The sequence below is a fragment of the Taeniopygia guttata genome, chromosome 2 (assembly GCF_048771995.1).
Source record: "Taeniopygia guttata chromosome 2, bTaeGut7.mat, whole genome shotgun sequence".
In the NCBI taxonomy this organism is placed as follows: Eukaryota; Metazoa; Chordata; class Aves; order Passeriformes; family Estrildidae; genus Taeniopygia; species Taeniopygia guttata.
In genome coordinates, this window is record NC_133026.1 from 22,947,245 (window position 1) to 22,972,893 (window position 25,649).

At 36.7% G+C, this 25,649-nt stretch overlaps 1 protein-coding gene across 9 annotated transcripts in view; it reads left to right on the plus strand.

The window, feature by feature from the left end:
* The window catches only part of CDK14 (cyclin dependent kinase 14), a 399,376-nt gene that overhangs the window by 183,864 nt on the left and 189,863 nt on the right, over nucleotides 1-25,649 (plus strand). For all 9 annotated transcript variants that reach the window (XR_012054498.1, XM_072925517.1, XM_041714407.2 and 6 more), the window contains one exon: nucleotides 6,821-6,914. Coding sequence is in view for 8 of the 9 variants with exons in the window: in XM_072925517.1 (XP_072781618.1) it covers nucleotides 6,821-6,914 (94 nt within the window). In the remaining variant the exon portion in view is untranslated. The remainder of the gene's footprint in view (nucleotides 1-6,820; nucleotides 6,915-25,649) is intronic.

Sequence of the window (25,649 nt, forward strand, 5' to 3'; positions counted from 1 at the left end):
GTATAACTTGTCCTAATCCTTGAATTTTACAGTCCTTTGAAAGTCAATGCAAGGAAAATAGGCTTCAACACATAAAGGGTTTATAGATTACTAAAACCCATATATAAGTAACACAGAAACATAGGGGAAAAAATTTGTAAATTAACCTATTCTATTTGTTCCTTACAGGAAGAATATTATATTAGTAAATGAAGCAATTTAAAGAGGCTATTAAATCAATTTGATTCTGGTAATGCATGCACTGCTGCTACATCTGGGTTGCTTACATCAAGAAGTCACCAGGGATATTTTACTTTGAAGTGCAGCTGTATTTAAACTGTGTTTGCTAACAGCTGGCAATTTTTTTTTGCATATTCTGATGTTTTGTTTATAAAAAAATACACTCTTAGCCACAGTACAGGTAACCTAAGCAGTTATGGGCTGGGATATATTTTAAATTCACTTTTATTAACTAGCATCAGCTATGTTTAGTATTGCAGAAACAAAAGATTAAAAACTAGGCCAGTTTTTTGCTTCTTAGATCACCCTTTTTTATCTTTGTTACATCTAGGTTGTTATACATGATTTCAAATCTGAGTTTAATTTAGGGAAATCTATTCATATGAAGTTTTTCTATCGTATTATTAGAAAAATAAATGGTATGTGAGAACACACTACTTTTCACACATAGCCTGCTAGGAATGTGGATTTGAATGCTCACTATAATTACATGCATGCTTTCATGAATGTTTGACCAATGAAGACCTGCCACCGTAATTAAGACATTCATTACATAAAAATTGATTTGGTCTTAGACACAAATGCACCAAATTATGGTTTTTACACGAGGGACATTACAAAGGCATTTTTAGCTTGTTTCTCTTGTAAATGGTTTGCAGTGAGAGAAATGTGAGAACAGTAGTCCCAGTATGCCCTGAAGAAATACTTCTTGGGGCTTGATAGAGAAAACAGCATAGGGCAAATTAGCTCTTTTGCCCTTGATGAGCCTCAGGATTATGACTTCCACTCCAAAAAATTGCTAATGTGTAGGATTAGGGTATAAAGGTAATATTTCAGTAACTATAAAGGTATTGTTAATAAAATTTCTCTCTCTGACAGTGAGTTCTTCAAAAATTTTATCAGCTGAATTAGGTTTTGATTGGAAAATTCTATAGGCTCCAAATTCATAGAAATGCTTTGTGTGAGGAAGTGAGGAACTGTCTAGGTATGTGGTTATGGGAAATGCATTTCAGTTCCTGAAATGCTGAAATCTAAAATCCACTTTTATCCATTTGCAACACCAGATTTGCTGTTACTTTTTTTGCTAGAAATATGTTTCCTCTGTATAAGGAAAGTACATTATAAAAGCATCTGGATGCAAAATTGAGGAAGTGCATGTTCAACAAGAAAGTGTCTCTTGGCAAAATGCTGCTCAAATTTGAGGAGTATTTTATTTTCTTGAGCTTATTTTGACTCTGCTTTTATAGAATGAATGAGTCCAATAGAAAGAATCCTACAAGAAGGGATAATGTACATTTTAATCCTTCATTAATATAGTATTTCTTAATATAGAAACTGAGTATTGCTACAAAGCAAAAAAAAAAAATTCTGGAGATTTTATTTCTAGGTATTCAGTGACACATGGAAGAGCATGACTCACTCTATTCTTTTGTAAGTACAATTACTTCAAATCTGACTGTAGAGAAATACCTAGAACTATCAGTTTAGTTTTCATTCATTGCATATGCTTCCTGAACAAATTTTAATGGTTTTTGTCATCATGAAATGGAAATTTTGGTTATCTTATTATTTCTGAGGTGACAACTGCTGTTTGCCTTTTATCAGACTGTATCATCCATTAGATGTTATTTCTTATATATCAAAGAAAGACAAATTCTAACCTACATGAGCAGACATTTTAATGAAAGACAAATTCCAACCAACTTCAGCATTTGTGGGTATTCCAGTAGTCTTCTGCAGTAGAAATAAATCAGATTTTTGTCAGTTAAGGAGAAAAAAGTCCTTTGTTTTACATTCCTTTCCCCCCAGATTTGTTTTCATCATTGTATTCATAAGCAGGATGATGAAGAAACATGACATTTTTTTCCTGAATAAATCTGAAAAGATAAAAATCTCTTTGCCCTTACAACATGTATATTACCAGGATTTTATGGAAGATGCTGCAGTATTACTTCTTGGTGACAAATCCATAAAAAAGTAAAGCAGCGGGATTTTGAAGGGGAGTGTGTGTAGGTTTTTTAGAGTTTTGTTTGTGGTTTTATTTGTTTGTCTATTTGCTTTTTAATTCTGATATATTTAGCATTATAAACAGTGTGTAGTTTGGGAAGCTTGAATGAAAACTCTGTTGTTCCTTTGAAATTCAGAAATCTCACCAGGGATTACTGAAAGAAATTACTCGGCTTTCATAAAATGCCTTCCCCCTCTGAAGCCAAACCCTGCACACAGAAAACAGGCTTAATGACTAGATAAAAATATTATGTGAAGACCCAGCATAGGTTTTCATTGCAAGCAAGGTCATGCTGAATATTATCACCTGCACTGAGCCTGCTACAGAGCAGATCTGTTCAAGGCAGAATATTTAACACTTTAAAACATATATAGTAAGAATATAGGGTTTCTCTATACTTGATTTAAGTATGAACTAAAACTTTATTCGGAAACAGCTCCTCATTATGGAGTGTGTCTGTACTTTTTTTAATGGCTGCATCAAAAAAAGTCATAATATTAACTGAAGGAACTATCCCCTTACATATTGTGCCTTAGCAAAGCTGTTACGCTTTTTTCTGTTTGTTTTATAATATTCAAGTACAGATATGCTGGAGATTCTGTAGCAATAAGGATCTTTGTTAGACAGAGACAGAAATGAGAATCCCTAAGCTAAACCCGTAAAACCAATCTACCAGTAAGAAAGTTAATTTTAAGGGAATACCCTTCTGAATTATAAAAGCTGTGCAGAAAAAAAACCATCAAAAAAAGAAGGTTCCTGAGGCATTCAACTTCATTTTTACAGGCTCATTTACTATGAGAAGTCATTCAGCTGTGCTAGTAACTCCTACTCTGTATAAGTCAGCACAGTGATAGCCAAAGTCCCAGGAAATCAAGCAGGACAATAGAAGAGCAATATTAGATGGCATGGCCATGTATGTTCTCATCAATATATCTGTAGGTTTAGTCATGCTTTTTGTCATCAGAGAGTAAACCACCCATTTCAGCATTATATGGCTGTCACTTTTACTTTGCAAGTTCATCCTCTGTCATTGCAATGGAAAGATCTCTGAACAACATTGCAGCATTATATGGCTTATTTATCCAAACTCAGAAGTCCTATAAAAAGAGTAGGAAAATCCAAACTGAATACACCAAAATTTGTTAAGGTAATCTTCTTTTGTCAAAAATTATTTATATGTGCTTCCTGAAAATGTCATTGTATGGTGAACATGCATAAATTTACCTAAATAACATACCCTTGGAGATGCATGCACCTTAAAAGCCTCTATTTCATATTTTAAGTAATCTTTGTGTCATTGAAACTAGAGCTGGGACTGGTGTATGAGATCATCCTGTCCACTCTACTGTTAATGCAAATCTGTTTCCTGAAGAATATTCTTAAATATTTCAGCTTGTCTAGTTTTACATTACTGTAAGTGGTCTTCAAGTCCATTGGGAGACTTATAGCACAATTATTAATTGTATTTCTCTAACACTCACCCTAAAATTTCTATTTCCTAAAGGCATTCTGCTATTTCTAGTTTTACTATTTTGGATCTACCTACAATTCTGGGAACCATTAAAATCCTAATCAATTCTGCCCTGTCCTTCATTTTGCATAATGTTAAATACAGAGTCATCACATTCTTCCTTGTCCCTTGGGTTTTCCTGTAGCCAAGAATGACATAATTTTCTTAAATTTTTCCTCAAAACCCAGTTTTTCTGACATTATAACAGTTTTTGCTTTGTTCAAAAACACGTCTAAACTTCTTAAAAGTTTATGAGGTCTACAAAAACAAGACAAAATTTAAAGGCCTTGTAGAGGTGTTATTTCTTTTCTGGTTTGCAGTGTGTGCACTTACAGTTTGCAATGCAGGGATCCTATTACAGACTCAAGTTTCTACTTACTGTGATCCTAAAATTCAGCAATACCACTATGACATCTAAAATACCGTCCAGCTATCTTCAAGCCATTATGTGCTCTTATGGTTTTCTGGGTCTTTCCTATCCGTTTCCTAGTTCAACGTCATACTTCTTCTGTATTACTATTTTCTTTTTTTTTAGTATTAATTTAAACTTCTCTTTCTATTGACTTACTTGTCAATGTGTTGAACACCATAACCTTTGAAACCAATCTTAAACTTAATTTTCAAGTGGGCTGAAGGGAACAGCAGTCTTCCAGCTCAAATCTTGAAGGCTGCTTATATTTCTCTCCCCAATGATTATAATGCCCTTTTGATTTTTGTATTAGGTGTTTGTTTAACTCCATGACTCTTTTATTTCAGCTTGCCACTAAATGGAATTCTAGGCTGCACAAGAGTCCAAGACATATAAGAGGATGTAGGATATATAAAATAGGATTCTTCTTTCCAAGCAGGAAATTTTTATTCCGTTTTTCTTGCTGTTCCTACTTGGTTTCTTTGCTTACACTTGTGTCAGAACCACTAAAAGTGGACAAATTTATAAATAATGTAAAGCAATGCAAAATTTGGCAAAATCTTCCTGCTGCCCTTACTGTATTTCTGTTCAGACAGCTAGATGAAGATTCTCTGAAGATTTGTATATGCTTTCAAGTGGTTTATGCTGGTTTAATCAAATGCCTGTTTTCTGGTTGCAAGAATAGAACTGTGATCCTCTTTTCTTTAGTCTAAGTTTAATTATTTTATTGCTCATCTTGAATAAATGGCTCCTGGCTAAAATCTCAAATTTTTCCTTGCCTGAGATGCTGGTACTGTTTATAAGCATTTGACAAAGATATATTGTGCCTATCTGTGCCTAATGAAGCACTAACCAGACTAAATGATGAATGGCAGTTTAATCAATTCAGTTCATTTAGTAACCAGCAGAAGCATATGGAACATAAATTTTAACCTCTCTTTTATAAACACCTGATTTATTCTAAAATTTGCCTGCATCCATGCTTTGCAAAGTTTTCTTCCACTTTCTATGCCACGAGGAGCTTTACTTAATACATCTATGCTCTGGATTGTAGAATTAGAAAATGGTGATGTATATTTAATTTTCTTCTTCAAAAATTTGACTATCAACCCTCATTGTCCTGGAATGTACAATTGTCTCATTATTGGGTATTTGTCAAAGCATGAGAGATGAGTAAAGGTTATTTACTGATACTTTTAGTTAAGTGGTATCTATAAGTACTCAGCTCTAGTCTTAATGAAAATATGCAACCTGTTTTCATTAAGTTGTTTTAGTCTAGAACAGCTTCCTCACCAATATGTATATGCACACAAATCCTAAAATTAAATGCTGATTTCTGAATGCATCATCATGATGCATAAGCAATGAAAAAGTAGGTAATTACTACATTCCAAATAATTTACTTCTAAAAACAAAGTTAAATTAGAGGTTATTTATGTGATTTTTTTTGATACAGAAACAAAACTCTCAGTTTTAGGGGAAGGTGGTGCTGTAGTTAGTTAGTTGCAAATTCTTATTTCATTTTGATATATGTTTTGGGGATTTAAACATATTATTACTTTGAGTGAAGAGTGTTTTTATGTGGTTGTTTGCACAGACATGGTTGTACAGCGTACATGGGTGTTTGCATATGAAAGTTCTAGAAAAATGTATGCAGAAAAATGTAATTGAAGAAGTCGAAGTATATAATCAAATTCTGCATCCTATTGATAGCCAAAAGGGAAGTTTTCTCTTAAAATTATTTTTGCTGGGAGAGCAAGCAACTTTTGAGCTGTTTTCATCTGGAGAAGACACAAGTGCAAGTTTGTAATTTGTTTTCCTTTTGAGATGCAGGAAATTCACAGTTAATCTGGAATTTGAGATGGAGTCACAAAGGCTTTCCTCAACCTTTGAGAATGCATTCTTTGTGTTGTAGTTAGTGTGCCTCAGATATTTTTACTCTCTGATTTCCCAATACTTCTGCCAGTGGCTTAACTCAGTGGGATGAGGGGGACTCATGTGGAGTACGTTGTGTGGGAAACCAAGGACAGGAGCTGTAAAGGAGGTGGCTGGTGTGGGAGAGGAAGGAGCCCATGGCCTCTCAGCCCATTGCAGGACCTGTCAGCCAGAGCTTCTGGGGAATGGGCTCAGCAACTTTTAAGCTTCTTTCATTTATACTGGAAGAGGGGAGAAGAAATTCCAAGCAAGTACATCCCCAAAGCATTTGGGTGGTAGTTCAGTTCAGTGCCTGTGAGCAGCCATGTGCCCTTTTCCTTTTAGCTCACCTTTTCCCAGATTCTCCTCCTCCTATGATGAGTGTGCTTCCATGTTGTTGATCTGTCCCCGTTCAGTTTGTCCCAAGGATGCTCTCACTGCCATTCCCACATCTCCTCAGTTTCTTCAGGAGCATAACTATTCTGCTTGGGAAGCACTAACACAGAAATCGGCAGCTGAGCCTTTACTGGTCTCAACACTCACCAATCATATTCCTGATACCTCTGTGCCTTTCTTCAAACACCTGAGAAGTGTTCATTTGTATACACGGATTTTAGCAAATGCACATGTTTGTCCTTCCATCTGGCATCAATTTTAAAAAAATTATTTTAACACTTGTAAAGGATACAAAAATATTATTGTTGGCTTTTTGGTCTATAAGAAATCTTTCTAACCTTACCTTTATTTTTTCCTTCTGTAGGGGAGTGGGTTGTATCTTTGTAGAAATGATTCAAGGGGTCGCTGCTTTTCCAGGAATGAAAGACATTCAAGATCAACTTGAAAGGATATTTCTGGTGAGTTCTTTATTGCTGAAGTAAGACAACAAAGGATCAATTGATAGATGTTCACATATTTCTTTGTGTTAGGAATTAAATGACCAATAAAGTCAAGGAGCAGAAGCCCAGGCCACAAGCTAGATACAGTTTACTTGATACATTTTATGTAAAAAGTTCTATTTATATTTTTTTAATATAATCTTTGTTTGTTTATGTTTTGTTTTTTAAACAAAAAGTTTTATGCAAGTGTGGAAAAGCTTTCCAAATGTAAGGCAATGGAAATCCAGACAGTTTGTCATCCTTACTTTGCAGAAGACAGCTCTGGATGGCCTTATTAATATTCTACTAATATTGTAGTTTTTTGTTACATAGATATATAAAGGAAAAGTAAGATAGTAAGTTAGGTGAGAAACAGGAATTCTGAAATCATGCTTAGATTCAGCAGGGATCCTTGGCTACAGCTTCTGCAGCCTGGTTAGGGCCTTCATGTGGGTTGCTCAAAGGCACTCGTGACACATCTACATTGTCAGTGAAAGAAAAGGTAATGTGTCTCAAGAGTAATGATAATTTGTACATTTTTCTACCCAGGGTATTAGGTTTTGAGTTTTATTTGTTTGCTTGGGATTTTATTTTCATTTGCTCTTTCTTCTGTTACGCTCTGGGTTTGGCCAGAGCAAAACAAAAGGGTTTGACCCCTACAAAAGGTTCAGGAACAACTTTTCCTGACCCCCAATAAAGGTTTGTATCTACTCTGATGCCCTCCTGGGAGCTGTGCTGTTGTAGTGTGGGTTTGTTCAGGGAGGGCACTGCTGACCTGAGTGGCTCCTGATGCTGTTGTGTGGTCATCAGGGAAGGTATTGTAGGAGCAGCGTTTACCCCAATGTGTCAATCTCTGGATTGCTTCTGACCATAAATTTAGGAGGGAAACATGAGCATGCCTGTGCTTTCAAAGGTTATTTTGTCAGTAGTCATTTATTTCAAATGCAGAGTATTTATTTGGTATTCTTTCTAGGTCCATGGGGAGAGGAAGAAAGTCTTTCATAATACGTTTAAAAAATTTACATTCTTCACTTTATTCAGCCTTGCTTGCACTCTGTCTCTTCTGTTGGGACATCAGGGAATTTAGCAAATGCTTTTAGGAATGACTCATAAAAATATCTCTCTAAAACAAGGCCGTACTTGATTGTGATATAAATATAACTCATTTTCTAGAAAATATTTGGTTTTTATGCCCTTTTGGCTAATACCCTGAAAATTCTGTGCTGTGAAAGAATGGCTATGCTGCAACATAGACAGGGAGCAGCAGTTCTGAGCAGTTCCTGTGATGTGTCTCATTGCTTTGTTTGTTTGCCAACTTGTGTATTTTAAGCTAGCAACTTCTGAGCTAGTTTCTGGCTTTTGTCTTTTAAACAAATTGTGCTTTTCATTTATTAATTTGAAATTTTCTCCTTATTTATAGAACATGAAATTTTGAAAGAATTAATTCCTCCTTGAGGGCTCATCTCATTTATTGCAGTAAAATCTGATTGACTGTTTTTGCTGTTGAAATTGCTGTTGAAATTGAGGGCACTTGTAACAGCAGAAATTAGGTTCTTCCTTTAGCAGGGCCTTATTTGCAATTTATTGTATGAGATTGTAAGATATAGTGCAAAAAGTGATAATGATGGGTGTATAATATAAATCTATTTTTGTATGCCTTCTGTAAACCTTTTGTATACTTCTGTTTTTTTTTCTCTATCCTCACAACTATTTGCATGTTAAAATGCCAAGATAAATGCAATCTAAGATGAATTCTGAGGCCTGCCAATTATTTTAAATTTTGTTTTTAAACTGAAGTTGAAAACACTGAGAACAGTGTTAAAATAACAAGGGATAATTTATTGATACTCTTTCTTTAATTTGATCTTTTGCAAACCATCAAATAAATAGATAAAATTTTGGTCTGGATGTTTTATGGTCCATTGCAAATCAGAGTTAATTTAAAATCACAATTAATTAGGCTTTCTAATGGTAGTGTCTAGTTACTATTAGCTAAATAGTTTCAATGGGTGCCTTCCTAATGTACTCTAAGCATCATTAAGGCTTTAAGTTATCTATTTAAAAGTTATAAACCAGAGGATTATTCTTGTTTGGATTTGTATTTGAACAGAGGGATTAAATTCATTAATTCTCCAGTGACTCATATATAGTAGGGCAGTTAATAGCACTGAAGAACAAAGTGAATCAGGTTATTTTACCAGATAACTAATATGATTGAGTCCAACAGTGAGCACTTACATGGCTGTGAAAGAAACACATCAGCCAATAAAAGACTTGTGCAGAAAGAGTTCCCATAGTTCGTGTTTTCAGCACCCACCAGTGACAGTTCTCTTATAACAGAGGGGTCTCTTCTGAAAATGGTGGAAGGTACAGTCCACCTTCACTCTGATCCAGTAATCCCTTTGTTCAGAACTCGGAACAAAAGAGAACATTGATCTTTGTCATATCTGCTGCTGTTGTTGCTAGTCATAGCTACATGTCCTTAGTGTGTAAGGAGCCAGATTGCAGCTCTTAGAGAATTGGTTACATTGTAGTACAAAACTGGAAAAATGTAAGAAATAGTAGCCAAGAAAAGTGAATAAAATTTAACATGAAAAACAATTTAAAAATATTAAATGACTGATTTCCTATTGTTTAGTGGCCATTATTATGTAAATGAAATTAAATACATTTTATGTACATTGTTTTAGTGATTATCAAGTTGAAGTCAGAGAGATTCTCTAAATGTTTTTCTGTATCTCTACTGCTGGCCTTCTTCACATATTTACATAGCAAAAATAGATGCAACACACCACACCACATATGTTTGTTCCTTATTATGAATGGTGTTTATTTACGTTTCATAACAGCTTAATTAAGTGATTGTGTATAGTAGATTGAGAACAATGGTTGATCTTTCAGTTTTGTTTAAGGACTTTTCTCTTTAAGCTTGTCTCGTCTGACTTGTATTGATTCAATTTGTGGGTTTATAAATGGTAATATACCCTGATTCTCTATTTCTATTACAGCAGCTGTTTTTAATAAGCGTAGTCAGGTTCTGTTACAAACACAAGCCTCAATAAAATAGCAAGGGTTTATACACAGGATCTGTTCTCAGAATCATACCAGCACTTGGAGATGTTGATGAATAAGCAGCTGCAAGTTGTTATTGTCACACTTTGAATCTGATAACATGAATTCTTTTTTCTGCCTAAAATTAAAAATCTTGATAAGTTCTTTTAAAAAAGCTTGCTTACCAAATGAAATGGGAATCACACATATAAGTAGGTTGATTTTTCAAAGAGGTTTAATGGTGAATAAAGTGCCTTAATGCAGAGGTGTTTTGGTTTAATCAGTATGCAATTACAGTTTTGCTCCTGCTTTTTTCCTGCATGTTGAAACTGGGGTTACTTTCTGGATCGAAATGTGTCATAGAAAGTAAGAAAGGAAAGTGTAGTATCAAAGAATTAAATCATAAAGTCATTAAGGGTGATTCTAACCTTTGACTGAACACCACCTTGTCAACTAAATGAAAGTATTAAATGTCATGTCCAGTCATTACCTGAACCCTTCCAGGGATGGTTAACTCCAGAACCTCCCTGGATAGCCAGTTCCAATGCTTGACAACAATTTTAGTGAAGAAATTCTTGCTGATGTCCAGTTTGAACCTCCCCGGGTGCAGCTTGAGGCATTTCCTCTTGCTCTGTGGCTGGTTTTTGTATTTACAGCCTGTAAGAGCTAACAATTCTCTTGTCTCAAAGTACTAAACTAGTGATGTGTCATCATCATTTCCAGCAAACTTTTTGCTTTGCCATTCTCTGAGACAAGCAGCTTGGGTTTTTGTTGCAAGGTGCTGAATCTGATGGACTGAAGACATGAAGTGGTAATTTTAGCATTTCTACTTAGTCTTGCAGTATGTGCTCAAGACAGGATGAAACTTTGATCAAGTGCACATTGAGCAGTTAAAATCATGAGAATAGGAAAAATATGTGAGGCAAGCTGTTGATTCGAAATAAAATTACACAAAATTGGGAAGTATCATTTGGCTTCAGATAAAGAGTAGCTAAGATCATTATCAGTAGTTTATTCCTGTTGATCATTTGTTAGCATACATATCTCTATATGCAAACTTCGAGGTTTTCACATCAAGGAGAATGTGCCATTGTAAATATAAAATTTAATTATGTGTAGAAGTTTAAGCTGCACCAAATGCCTTCAAGCTAGCCCTGTAACACGTAAAAAATTGACAGCTCCTTGGATCTGGTAGTGATCAGTATGAATTAGTATAGTGTTAAAGCTGATTAAACTGAGCAGTATGCTTGTGCATGCCACACTGGAGATAGCAACTTAGTTACAGCTCTGATTTTTATATAAGCATGTGCTTTTATACTTGCTGTTCTTAACAGATTCAAAACAGATCAGAGTTGAATCTCTTGTGTTAGCTAAATTTTACTTCTGCAGAGATTTTTTTTAAAGTAGGAATATATTTCTCTCTTTCCTGTTTTAGGTGAGCTTTCTGAGAGCCACAATTGATCAAAGTGAATTTTCCTCCCAGGCTCTGAAGCCTTCCCGATAAGGGAATAATCTGTGCGTTGCCTGAACTTTAGCCTTGGTGCCAACTGCACAGCAAATTAGATTTCACTGCAAGAATAACGTACAAAGAGTTCTCCTGGTACTTTGTAGCTCTCTGCACAGGCAGGACAATGGCATTTAAAGGCTGGTTTGTCTGAAAATGGCATTCTCTCTGCAAACCTGGTTGTGGGAAGCATGTGCAGCACAGCAGCATCACACTGCAGGTAGGGTGTCACAGCAGGAGTGGGAAATTGCAGCCAGGAACTTCTGTCTTTCCTGACACATGTATTGAACAAGCTGAGAACTCCTCTCTGACATTAGATGCCATTGCTCTGTTGGATACCATCATACACAGTATTAAAAAGTAATTAAAAGAGGACAATATGCATTGAGCCCAGCAGCCTGATCTGCCAAAGGGCGATACCAGAAACGCCAGCTTTCCACGTGGGGCTGTGCAGCAAAACGCAAGAGTTTTCCATTTCAGATAGGTATGGAAAATGACATTCTAATTTCAATGGGAATGGAAGTTTTTCTCCCATTATTAAAGATTTAAAAGGCTAATAATATCATTTTTTATACATATATTCACATATACTTGTAATATATGACTACAAGCCTGAACTGTCTTGTAATGCAAGCTTGTAATGTTTCCTCCATGTCTGATGTTAACAGGCATTTGTGAATCTGCAAAGCTTTCTCTCTGTAGTTCTGTATCTGAAGGTTTGCTTCATGTCACTGACATCCTCTGAAGCCTGGAATAATACTTTTCAAGTGCTTTTAAGCTTATGATGGATCCAAAAGAAAATGTGCTTTCTGGTACATTGTATTAGTAGCATCTTTTGGCAATGCTAAACCCAAGGGAGGAGTACTTTAAACCATTGGATTTTTAAGTTCATCTGTGTAATCAGGTACTTAGTCAAATGTATTGGTCTTTTTTTTTACCCATTCCATTATTTAAAATATGTTTTTCTTTCACTCAATAAATACTTCGGCTCTGAAACACAGGTCATTCTTCTCTGGTGGAATGCATGTAATTGTGAGGCTGACTGTGGGCTGAAATTTTATTTTGTGTAGGCAGGGTGTCTATGGTGCCATCTATTCTTCTAGTTGGATGAATCTATTGTAATATAAATGTAATATTGTTCTTGCTTAGAGGGCAAAGTTTGTGTTTTCCTCCCATATCTTTCTGTTTGCTTCCCACCAATGACTTCATGAGGAAAATGAGGGGGGTTTTTGAAACTAATTAATTAGAAAAATGGCTGCTGAGTTCTACCTTCTATAACACAATATGTAAGTAGAGAATTGCAATCCTGTTAATAAATCTACCTCTCCTTTGCTTTATAACAACAATATGCAAAATATTTTACTTGTTTTCAGCACCACTGAAAATTAATTACATAAATAGCAGGCTTCTCTACCTGTGGGTCTTCTCTTTGAAGCTCTTAGCACTTACTGAGTATTTTACTGTACTTGCCTGCAGGTTTTGCACTGATACTACTTTTACAAGGTTCATATCTGGGCTTTATGTCTTATGCCAAACTTCAAATGAAAGTTATTCTAAACTAGGCAAGTATGAGTGAAATTGACCTTTGAAATGAACCTTAAAAAACAAAGTAAATCTTCTATGTGTTCATGCTTTGTAAAGAATTCTGGTAATTAAAAATTTTTCTTTTTGTAGAGTTTCAGCTCAATTTTTGATCTCTGCACTATATTGTTTTGTGTATTGCTGTGTCAGTAGATTTTTTTCCCACGTAACAGGGCACAAGGTAAATTATGCTAATTTGCATTAACTTTTTATGAAAAACTCCCATCCTCACCATGTGTGAGTATTAATAGTCTGTGCTGTTCTTTGCCTTATACCATTAAACCCATATGGTATCAGGCAAACAAACTTGGCCTAGGACTTAAAAACAGCAATCTTGTAAAAATGTAGGACAATTTCTAGAGGATTATTGCCTATGTCTGTTAGGAAAGGAGGCTTTAAAAAATATGTATCTCATACTCTGCTAACATTTCTTTTAGAAATTGTGACTTGCAATCTCACATTTATCTATGTTTAAAGTCATAAAAGTACCCGCCAGTGTATTATGGACACTTTCCAGGGGAAATACCAGCTGGCAGCAGGAGAGAAGAGAAGGAGAGGAAATAATAAATTAATGTGTAACCCCATCTTTTTGCTTTGAGGGTTGGCTGGATTTCAGGCCAGCCAGTCACACAACCTCATGCACATAGGTATCAGCTGCCTGCAAGATGTTCCTGTCCAGCCTGCTAATTTTGAGCAAAACCCTGAGCATGGCTGGGCTGGCATTGCAAGAGTGTGGGTTATTATCATCTTGGTAGTGCAAAACATGAGGAGTAATTGGCTATCAGAAAAAGAAAACAAATTAAGACATGGTTGAGTGGAAAACAATGGCTTTGTGGTTTTCTTTGGAATCAGAATGTTCACTTTCTGCCATATTTCAGTTGCTGAATGAGAAATGAGCTATAATTATAAGGAAGCATTTTTCTTTTCCAGATTTGCCTCTAGCCTTTCAGAGGGTGTTTGCAGACAATACATTGAAAAAAAATGTGATAAGGCTCAGCTGGTGCAAATCAGTACCTGGTGTAAATCAGTGCACTGATTTACATCTTTGCAGGCATATTCCTTCTTGGCCCCTTACACCACAGAAATATCTTTGCCATGTAAAATCCCTCTCTGTGCATGTTGTGTCCACTTGTTTTATGGAGCTGTAATTACAAACAGGTGACACTATTGCATGCAGGTGAAACTGAGCAGAACAGCAGTTGCAAGCAATTTGTGCATTTGTGGGAGCTGAAGCCCATTCTGAGCAGAAGTCTTGGTCTACTATCAAAAAAAATTATTCTACAAGATAAAATAGTAGTATAAAAAACCACAGACATTCAAAAAACTTACTCTGGTTTCCTGTCTTTATTTTTTAGGAGCGATAATAAATGATCAGGCATCAAATCGTCACACTGCTTTTTCTTTCATAAGTAAAGAAACAATGTTCATTGCACTTGAATCTTCCCTTTTCCCTTTCTTCTTTCACTTGTATCTGAATTGCACATTGCTTGTCAAAAGTGAATTTTCTGTATAGCATCTTGATGGCCAGAATTGTTGTTTATGATCTGTAACAAAACTTTGAAACATCCTTAAGGTTAAAAATGTCTAAAAATCAATGTGAGGCTGTTTTAGATGATGATTTTGGGGATGGGTTATGAGAATATAAGATTGATATGTCTTGCCTGTCTTGATATGTCATAAAACACGTTTCCTAAAAGACTTCCAAAATAATAGCCAATTTCTTCTGTCATTTTTAGGACTAGTGAAAGAAAATAGCTCTCTCTATCATGGTGTCAGGGGGAAGCTTCCCCTTCAGCCCATGCACACGCTTTGAGGTACCATTTGCAGTAAGCCTAATTTGATAAAGTTAGACTTTAATACCTAGTTCAGTGTTTCTATAATCAGTGCCCTAGACTAGGTATTAATTTAGCAAGATGCTGAGCATGTGCCATAACATTGTCTTCAACTATCATTTTCACAAGCTGCTGATCCATAGTGAGCTAAATGTAATTTTTGAGATAAGCTTAGTGATTTCAAGAGGCTTCAAGTTTTCAAGGGGCAAACATTAGTACCCCTTGACTAGGATAGCTGTTTTTCTAGTTCATTAAACAGCTATGGTTGAATAACTTAGGCATAATATTTTCATATGTTGAAAAATTTTTATAACCTCATCCAAGTTTAATTATGCATATAAAAACATCACACATTTTCTGTGTGCTCTCTGTTTGTGTGTTTCCATTTCTTATGAGACTTGCACAGAGAAAAGAGAATCCTACTGACAAAATCAGTATTAATAAGTAGGAAAAGGGAAAAGAAAGGGCTGTAGAAATGAAATGTATTCTGCTACATAAGAAAATGTTAAAAAACAAAAACAAAGTCCTCATAAAATACTGAGAGTATGAGAATTACTTGACTAGGATCTTAATGCAATAGGTATTCTCAACTGAGTGTGAAATAAACAGAGCAGGTTATGAGCCATGCAGTATTATGTTTTATTCTTTTGCTTCAGTCCTTCCTTCCACAGTCTTCTAAGCTCTCAGTTTAAAGTGACTTGGAGGCTAAAGCAGAAGAGGATTCTCCAGCTGTCAGTTGTAGACAGAAAAATGTTCTGTGTTCTCTGTTTGTCTTTAGAGTGTGCGTGTGTATCACTGTGTAGCTGTATTTCTGGCAACTGAGCTCTGTTTCCAAGTGCATCACAGAAAGCTAACAATATATTTTGTGACACCATAGTGAGAATTCTCCACAGTGCTTTCTCAGGGCAGAAAAGGATCCAAATAGCTGTGGTGCAAACTCTCAAAGCTGTTGGTGATGGAACAGAACAGCATAAGGTAAATACTTAACAAAGAATGTAGTGTGCTACAGCAGGTAGGTTCTTCCATTAATTTGATTACCCTGATGAGTACAAATTGAAGAAGATTTTAAGCATCTGACTTAGAACACTGGAAAACTACCGTTGGACTTCTGCTGTGGTCTGATGAGTGAGATATGTGGTTGATGGTATTGCTATGCTGCTGAGCCAGCTCGTTACAGTGTGTTAGTATTCCTCCTTCCTCTTGGAAAGGGAGGGGTGGGGATGAGGCCCTGCTGACCTCACTGCATCATATCACTTTATCAGCTGCTCAGTAGTTCAAAGCAGTTCAAACTGTACCCAGGAAAATCATCTTTTGTTTGTTTAATTGGTCTTTTCATGAAAACTCTGCAATACCATATTCCATTAAAAAAAAAAAAAAAATGCAGACCAGTGAATGTAGCTGAAAACTAAGGGTAATGAAACACCTGTTTGCTACTAAAGTCATGTCTTGATTTGGCTTAATTTACTTTCAGTAAAATGTACTTTCGGTGCAGCTTCCTACCACTTCTGCTTTATAGTATCTTATTCTTGATAATGTTCTAATGGTTCTGTGGCTTTTGTGGCCTTTTAAATAGCTTAATGATTACATTGTGCTGCTCATCTGCATTCCTCACATAGTCCAAGAGATCAGCTGTGCCTACAGTGCTGAGAGGTTGATTTTTCTCTCTGATAACTTGCATAGTTGATTGTCCATGTTTCATTGGTGTAGCATCTCCCTTTCTTCTATTTCAGTGAGGTCTTTAAAATTTACCTCCAAAACACCTTGTAATAACAGAGTTGCTTATGTTAAAGATGAAAATTGTCATTTGACTGTTCTTGTATCTGATGCCCCATCATTTTTGAGCCTTCATGTCATCAATATTTCAGGCCATGCATTTCTATGGACCTTAATGTACTGGGGACAGAGGATAGGAGATTGATACTCCAGTCTTTTCTCTCTCATTGACTATCAGTGGTATTGAAGCTCATTGTCATATATCTGTTCAAATTTTCTTTTTTTAATTTGTATATCCTATTTATTTAGTTATCTCTTTCTCCCTCTGGATTGATTTTCATTCCATTTTTCTGAAAAAAAAAATTGGAGCATGATATACAGGTGTTAAGTAGTTCCAGTCATTTGAGAATTTGCTGTAGTTCACTCACACTTCACTAATTATTTCAGTGCAAGCCCCCTCAATTCATATTGGAGCTGTAGGCAGTATGTTCTCCAAATACTGAGTCATCTCAGCTCCTTTCTCCAGTGAGTAGAATCAGTTCCAGCAGCTCCTGGGAAGTAGTTCCATTTTGCCCAAAAGTGGTGCTGCCAAGAGCAGGAGCTGCCACTGCAGCTGCCATGCAGATGGCTTAAAGTTTAACTGGAGACAGGAGACAACTCCTCCCCAGTCCCTCCTCCATTGTGCTTTTGCTAGCTCAGAAGTCATGGACAGAGTTACTGAGTGCACTAATGTCAAAACAAACAAGATGGTTCACTGAAGCTGGCAGTGCTGCTGCCTCTTGCAGTTGAGATACATCAGCTTTCACCTTCATTTAAATAAGCAAAATGAAAACTTAGGCTGTTCTGCTTGTTAAGGCCACAACTGCTAAATGAGCAATAAATGGTTAAATCACAGTTTCTGATTTTTGAAAATTTTATAATCTCAGCATTCTGTACTCTTTCAAAACCCACTGCTGATCTCAAGGTTTGAGCATGTACCTCATGGTGTCAGGGCAATGAACCCATTCCTCTTAATGGGTTTGCAAGGAAACAGGTAAAGAAAGTGTCAGGAAAATGGGTAGATGTTTCAGCAAAGAATTCACTGGAATTCTCCAAAGTGCTCTGAGTGAGGTGTGCTGGCTCACTAGGCTGCATTGGAGGATACAGGTTCTGTTCAGCCAGCCTTCCCAAACCTTACCATCCTCTAGGTGAGAATGCATAACTCCCTGGGATTCTGCACTGACCCCACTTAAAATGTCTCAGCTGCTTTTATAGCCATTCTCCCTCCATCAGATGTAGGCTGACATTTCCCCCATTTTTAGGGAAAAAATATTTCTGTACTTCCATTTTTCATTCTGCTTGCTTGTTCTGTGCCTGTGATTCAGAAGGATAGTATAAAACTCTTTTCTTTTGTAGCAGCAAAATACTGCTGTTTGGAGTGAATACCCCAAGCATAATGCTGTGTTTTGTTGTAGGAGGCACACTTAGAACTGTATCACTTGAAATGGATTTTAAGTGATGAGGCTAGACATTTTTGAAAGGGATTTGATTTGGGAATTCTGATAAGGTTCATTGTAGGAATCAGCTGGATATTTAGACATCCTAGAGGAGTACTCTTATCTATCTATATACCCATCACAACAGGAGCTCATTATTAATGCCCTCACTGTTTCAGAAAAATTGTACCACCTGAACCTGCACATTCTTCAAATGGCAATGTGACTGGCTGCCTTCATTTTCTGCAGATTGTCACTTAAAAAAACTTGACAAAATACCCACTGCATCACTGAGCTCCATGTGGCTTCACAAATCTGTTCAAAATTGAGATTATTGCAAGATCAAGGCCTTAATTGGCAAAATAAGGAGCTGGCAAACTTCTGGATGATCTGATCAGATTCTAATGTCATGTTGCTCTGTGATGCTGAGCACCAGGCTTCATATATAGTTATGTGTATGTTACCTCCCCTGGTTTTTTAGGTGAGAAAAAGAATTTTCATTATACTTTTTTTTTTCTAACTTGGGCAGACAGTGAGCCCAGGCAGCTCAGTCAGCCCAGCTCTAGTATTCTATCTGCCTTTCTGCCTTAGCACAACAGCTTTCCTCTGCAAGGAAATATCCCTCTTATGGGATATTTCTGTCCCATAAGCAGCACGTGTCACGAAATTCTATTGTGCGGTGCTCCTGCTGTTCCTGGGCGTGAGGATGGTGGGTCCTGGTGCGCTGTCAGAACCAGGCACAGTCGTTCCTCTGCTGTGCTGGCACTGGGCACCAGGCCAGAGACAAAACATTCCAGTGTCAGAGAAGTGCATTGTGCATTCACTGCTTCCGAGTGGAGGTTTGTTCTGGGGGAATGTTGATTGGTTCCTGTGAAAGCCAGTGGGTCAGAGAAAATCCTTGTGGAGAAAGGATGTGATCCCAACTGTTCTGGTTTGTTTAAACAGTTGTAGTTAAATGACACCATGGTGAAGAAACATAATTTTATTTTAAATAAAAAGGTCTTTCTTGCTGTTTTTTGTGATGATTCATAGGGATATGCATACTTTGGTCTGTTAATTATTTAAATAAGCTTTCCAGCTGAATGGCAGCTTTAAGCTCTTAAGTATCCTGATGCTTGGCCTGTGCCAATGAGATTGGATACTACAACGCTAGGTAGGAATTCATATGTGTTAACTGAGACGGTTTTATGGTCTTCAAAAAGACCATAAAGTCAGCTTTATGATCCAAAGGGAGCACTGCTTTTCTGATAAGCCAGTATTTCCAAAAAACTCTGTATAGTGCATACCTGGAATTCAAATGAGCCAGCTGCTGAGCCAGCACAGCAGGGCTTCTGGAAGTACATTTCATAAAAACCTCCCACAAGGTTTTGGCTTTTATTTTTATTCCCCTTTTTCAGTTTAAAGAAAATAAGTCAGTAAAAAAATTAGAAATAAATCTTTAAAGTGCATGTTTAGGAGAGGACTGTCTGTTTGGGTGGGTTGTTCCAAAGACTTTGCAACCTAGACATGATAGGAAATATGAAATGCAGAGTATATCTCTATCTCTACAGAGTAAATCAGAGCAGATTTTAAATAATATGTAAACAAGCATGACTTGTGAGCCATGGTGTCCTTCTGGCAGAAAATCGGAGGCTTTGCAGTAAAGAAAACCATTCTGTTTGTTTCCAAGCAGTAAGGAAGAGACATTCCTGCACAGCTAGCAGCAGCAGCTGCTTCTTCACATGTAATAACAGCAATCTCTTCCTCAGTGAAATCATTCCCTCTCTGTAACCTTACTTGAGAGCTCACAAGCTCTGTCAATGCCAGAAGACCGAACTTCTCTTTTGTAGAGTGGGAGAAAACTCTCTTGAGTTTAGCTTGAGTCTTCTACATGAATTTTCTTCCCAGTCTTTTCCTAATCCACTGCTTTGAGGTCTACAAAAAATTTATCTTCTTAATTTTATCTTCTTGAGGTTTTTTTATAGTTTCTGCAGCTCCAAAAGCAGATATCAGAGGCCTTAAGTCTAGTTTAATGTCAGAATTTTAAAATTCTGATTCTGGGATTGTTTGCTGATGGAAGGAGACTCCTGAGCAGAGATGGCTGGGAAAGATGAAAGGACAGGTTCTCTGTTCTTCTTTTAGCAGTTCAGCATGGAGCATCCCTCACAGAGGAGCCATTTTTCAGTTTGGAGCTAAACAATCTCCTTTTACCATGTTCATCATTGTTTAACTAGCTTTTGATTTGGCAAAATTACTGCATGGTTGCACTATTTTGAGGGAAAGTGCAGTCTCTGTCAGGAGTTTCCTTTTTCCCCTTTTGCTGCTAATTTCAGATTGTGTCTCTACAGCCTAGGCCCCTCTTATTTTCAAAATAAGTTTGCCAAATCCTTTTTTCTAGTTCTTTTTTAGCATTCATCTCATTCACATAAACATTTTAGTGAGAAACACTAAATTAAAAAAACAGTTTCTTCCACCATGTGAACTTTTAGGAATATTCTAAGTTACTAAAATAGGGCCTTATGATGAAATGTGCTGACTCCCTGTAGGAAGAGGATGTCACAGTCCTGTATGAGTTGTTTCACACTTGCTTTTTTATCATTGTGAAATTTAGATTAAATACTCTAGTTTTGTGCTGATTGCAGTTTAGTTTGGATTATGGACAGAATTTTATTTCTAAAAGTCATCTCATCAAATAAAAAAAAACGGCCCTGTCAAAGTGTAGTAAGCATTTAGTAGGTACTTTTTGGAATAACCAAAACCCTTCCTTGACTGAACATTTAAGGAGACCGGCATGTCAAACCCCCGTGGTGCTCTGTTGTAGGGCTGAGGGTTTCATTTCATCTTGTGCTGATGCTCTGCAGAGCTGTGTCTGTGCTGAGGGCTGCTCAGCTGCTCCTCCTCCTCCTCCTTGTCCTAGTCCTCCTCCTCCTCCTCCTCCCAGCTGTCTCTCCAGCTCCTGCAGGGCGAGTGGGCAGACCTGGCTCTGGGAGGGTTTGGGGTGTCTTTGGGCACTCTCCAGTCCCCGCTGCATTCCTGATGTTGGCACAGCTGCAGTGGTGCCCCTGCCAGGGTCCCTCAGAAAGGGAGCTGTGGTTACCGTGGCCATCAGGAGAATGAGGAATTTACTTGTGCTGCAAATGGTTTGGAAACAGTGTTGGAATAAATTTAACTTTGCAACGCAGACAGCTACTAAAATATTGTTTATATACATAAGTAAGGATGGAAAAAATCACATATTAAAAAGGTTTCCTGGCAAGACTTCATTGTATTTTGCCTCATGGGGAAAGGAAGTTAAGAACAGTTGGGCCCTCTACTGTTTCAAGTACCTCATTTTTCATCCTTGACAGAGCAAAGCAAAAATATTAGTTGAGCTTGATTTTTTTTTTTTCTTAAATGAGTGTGTGTTATTAGAATTTTGTGGGAATGTTTTGCTTCCTTCATCCATACTGGCACATTACCCCAAGGTTTTAAAATACAGCTTCATGTATTGAATCACTTCTTATACTCAAAGGAAGTGGTTCAATTACCCATATATAATGGAATGATGTTATTCCACTTGATGTCTGAGTCAGGCTTTTGTTGAGCCTCATTCTATTCTTACTGCTTCTTTTTTCACCTTAAAGCATAAGCTTCAATAACTTCATTTTTTTTTCACAAAACAGCATCACTTTCCCTACAGCAAGAACAGGTTTATGGGGTTGGTGAGGGGGTGCCTTCTCTCTTTTGTGTTGCTGTTGTGTCCCAACCTTGTCGTCTGTGTAGCAGGTACTTCATAAGGCTAGTGAAAGATTTTAATACTTTCCTTTTTTTTTTTTTTTTTTTAAGACCATGCTTAGATCATTCACAAAATAACTTGCGAAATAAATACTCCAATCAGTTTGTTTTCTTATCAGCCTTGTTTTCTCTTAAATCCATAATTCTGATTTAATTTCCTGAATGAATGTAGATCACATAAAAATATTCTTTTGCACATTATCATTGTACATGTGGCCGTTGAATTTTTTTCCATTTGCCATGTATTGTCATTGTAAGGATTTTTTCATTACTCTGGTAGCATTTACACATAAGGAATTTTAAAAAATTGCCACCTCTTTTACCCATAAAACTAAGAATTTGAAAGTCTGTATTTGTCTCCAAAGAATTATGTGTTCTTGTTTAACGTTTTGTTCTGAAGAGGAATCATACAAGTTATGTTTTCTGTATGCTTAATTTGTTGCATTACATTTTCTATATTTTTAATCTGTTTTACTGGTATTTAATTTCTTACCTGCATGAGAATAATGAAGGGATACTTTGTTGGCAGTTGACTGACATAAAACCAGGAAGTTTGCTATGAAAGAAGAATTTTACTAAAATATGGCTTTCAGGTTCTGAACAAGGCCTTTATTACTTTACACATGGGAAGAGACTGCCTGGATTACACAATCTTACTTCAGTTATTTAACCTTTGAATTGGCATGGATTCCTGGTCTAGGAACTATATATAATTTTTGCTATTCATTTAATGAAGTAAGGCTTCGATATTCTAAATCTCAAGGACAATGAACAGGCATGTGGTCTTTACTTTTCATGAATTCAAATAAATATATTCTTGCCATCTTAGCGAAAATGAAATTACTTTTTCACTGCAGCTGTGAACCCTGGAACTTCCACAACATTCTCAAGGGTAAAATGTGTTTGGCCCCTAACCTGTAAGTGCATTTCACAAATTAATAGATTTGCAGGCCCTTATGGAAACTGAGCTACAAAAGCAAACCTCTAAACTCCTGATGTGAAGAAATGAAAGAAATTACTGATAATGAGGCAATTCCATTTCTGACTCTATCTTTTGGATATTAAACTTGACACTCAGCTGTCACCATTGTGCCCAGCAGAGAGCTGAAGGAAGCCTCACTGCAGTTGTCAGTCAGCAGACTCTGAGTCAGCATGCAAAATACACAAATAGTTACTGAATGTTTTTTCTAACCTATTATACTAAAACCAAATGCTAAGGTGAAGGATGAAGTTCATTCCTTGGTCTGCACTGCTACACATACTTCGTGCTCACTGACGTTATTGGGTCATAACACAGAACTTTTCCAGCTTGTGAAAGATGTGCTTCAGATCTGCCTGACTCTACTCCTCAGGAGGGGAACGTGGCTGTAGGTGGATCATATGGACAAATGGCTTAGCACCATCGCTCCTCCAGAGCAGAAATTCTGTGTCCAGAGGTGATTCTGAGAGAGATGGAGCTGCCATAGAAAAACCCTGGAACTCACACGGCTCCTCAAGAGGCAAATCTAAAGCAGTAATGTACTTTCCTCTAATGAAATGGAAGACACCTAGGTTTTTGACTAAGGTGAAAACTTCATTAGATATATATGTTTCCAAAGAATAGAACAGATTTTTTGTTGAAAAACCAAACATCTGAAACCTCCAAATCTCACTCAACAGAAAGGGATTGCTGATTTGGAAATGGTCTGCAATGCTGATTCTCTTCCTCTTTTGATTGAGTTCAGTTCCTCAAAGAGCTGTAGTCTCCCGTGGTGTATCACAGCCAAGGATTCACTAAATGCAGTATGTTTTACTTAGCAAACAAGAAGACTGGAAGAGAAATCTTGAACATCCTTAAAAGGTACAATAAAATTAAAAAAAAACATTTTACATCCAGCTTGTAACTTTACCGAGTTAAAATTCCAGGGCATTTTTTCAACAAACCTCTCTTCTTTTAAAAGGAAAAAATTGCACTCTCCTGACACTTTTTTTTTTTTTTTTACTAAACTGTTTGTTCATCAAGTTGACCTAACATTAAAAAAAATTAAAATTCTGCATGTTACTTAGCCTGATTTCCATAACTCTTGTCTAAGGAAAGGCAGCTCATTTGCATTCTGGTCTGGTTTTTCATTCTGCTCTGACTAATACCACAGGCTGCAGGTTCTTTGTCTTGTTGAAGTCCAAACCGTCACCCTTCTTGAAGATCATCATCTCTAACAAGGGTTAAAGTATTATATCAGTAATATGCAGCTTTGTCTTTTCAAAACTTGTAGTGTAAAGGGAAATCCTCTTCTTTATTAATTATGCCAGCAATTGGGAAAGAGCTGGTAGGAAAGATTTGCACTGCTGCTCATCTGATACATGGCAGTAACGTGGGATGGTTTTGCATTTGAAGCAGAATACAGGACAACATGACTAATTGTGTTGGTAGAGTGGTGCAAAGCTCACTGTAAACTAATTATTCCCTTGTACAACAGGGAGTGGTGAGTCCTTGCAAAACCAGATGCTAGCCCCAAAATTTTTCTTATAGTAAAAAAATAAGGTAATTGTTGCATTTTTACTGCATTTCCTAGGAAACTGTTCTATATCATGATTGTATATGGAGATTTGAACAGCAGGTTCTGTTTTTATAGCTTTCTGCCAAACCCTAATGGTATCAACTGGCAGTACAGATATTTGACCCTCAGTACCCTGATGTATTGTAAGTCTGTTCTTTTTATACAAATAGACTTCTCATCCTACAAATGGAATTAGAATCTGGTCCTGGCACGTTTCAAATAAGAACATAATTTTATATCCCTTGTCAGAGAACAAAAAGATCCCAGAGTGTTTTCTGTGGTGTGGAACAGCAGAACCCCAGTAGATTTTGGAGTCTTCTTCACCATAATCACCATGGTCCCTGGAAAACATAAATCCATTCCAAATATGAGAATTGTAGATTAGTCTTGTGCTAGTGATTCAATTTAAAGAAAATAGGATATTAAACCATGCAAGCTGAGTGTTTACCATGCTGAGAAGCAAATTATCAGGAGAGAAAGCAAACAAATTAGTCTTATTTTTTTCAAGTAATTCTTAATACTAAATAAAAGTTTATTTCAGGTGTTAAATTAGGGCTTGATTGCTGTGCCAGTGGTGGTTATTCTTATGGCTTTGGAACATGAAATGGAAAGAAAAAATGTTAAAATATAGAGGAGGCAGAACTTCTGGTGTCATGCTTAGGATGAGAAGTGGTGGACCGTGAAAGTTGGGGCTAGGAGGTCACCTGTAAAATAACAGCTCCCAGTGTTCAGCTGTTTTCTGGGTCTGGGTAATCAGTCTTCACTGCTAAGTGACAGTGTATTCCAGTAAAACCAGAAGACTGTAGGGTTCTCCCTTCCCTTTTCCATTTTGGTGCCTTAATTCTCTCTTGTAAGCTGCAGAACAAGGCAGATTCTTCTCCACTGTGGTGTTAAGTGTGAACCCCACTTTACTTTGTTTATAGCAGGTGTAAAAACTCATTGCTTTGGATTGCTTAATCCCACTCATCAAAATGGGATTGATTGCTGCTTAGGAGAATCACTTACAAAATGATGCTTACAAATCTCTTTATGTTGGCTTACCTGTGGGCAGTAACTGTTTAATCTTATCCAAAACCACAGTTCTTCCACTGCTGCCCTCTCCTTCTTGTTTGTTTGTTGACACATATTGTGAATTTCTGTATTACATATGTAAAAATTTGCGTGGAAGAAGGATGATCTTTATAGTGTTTGTCCCTGGCATTAAAATAAAGTGTTTGGATCCTTGCCTGAACTACCAAGTGTCTCTATCTTAAAAATGGCTGGCATTT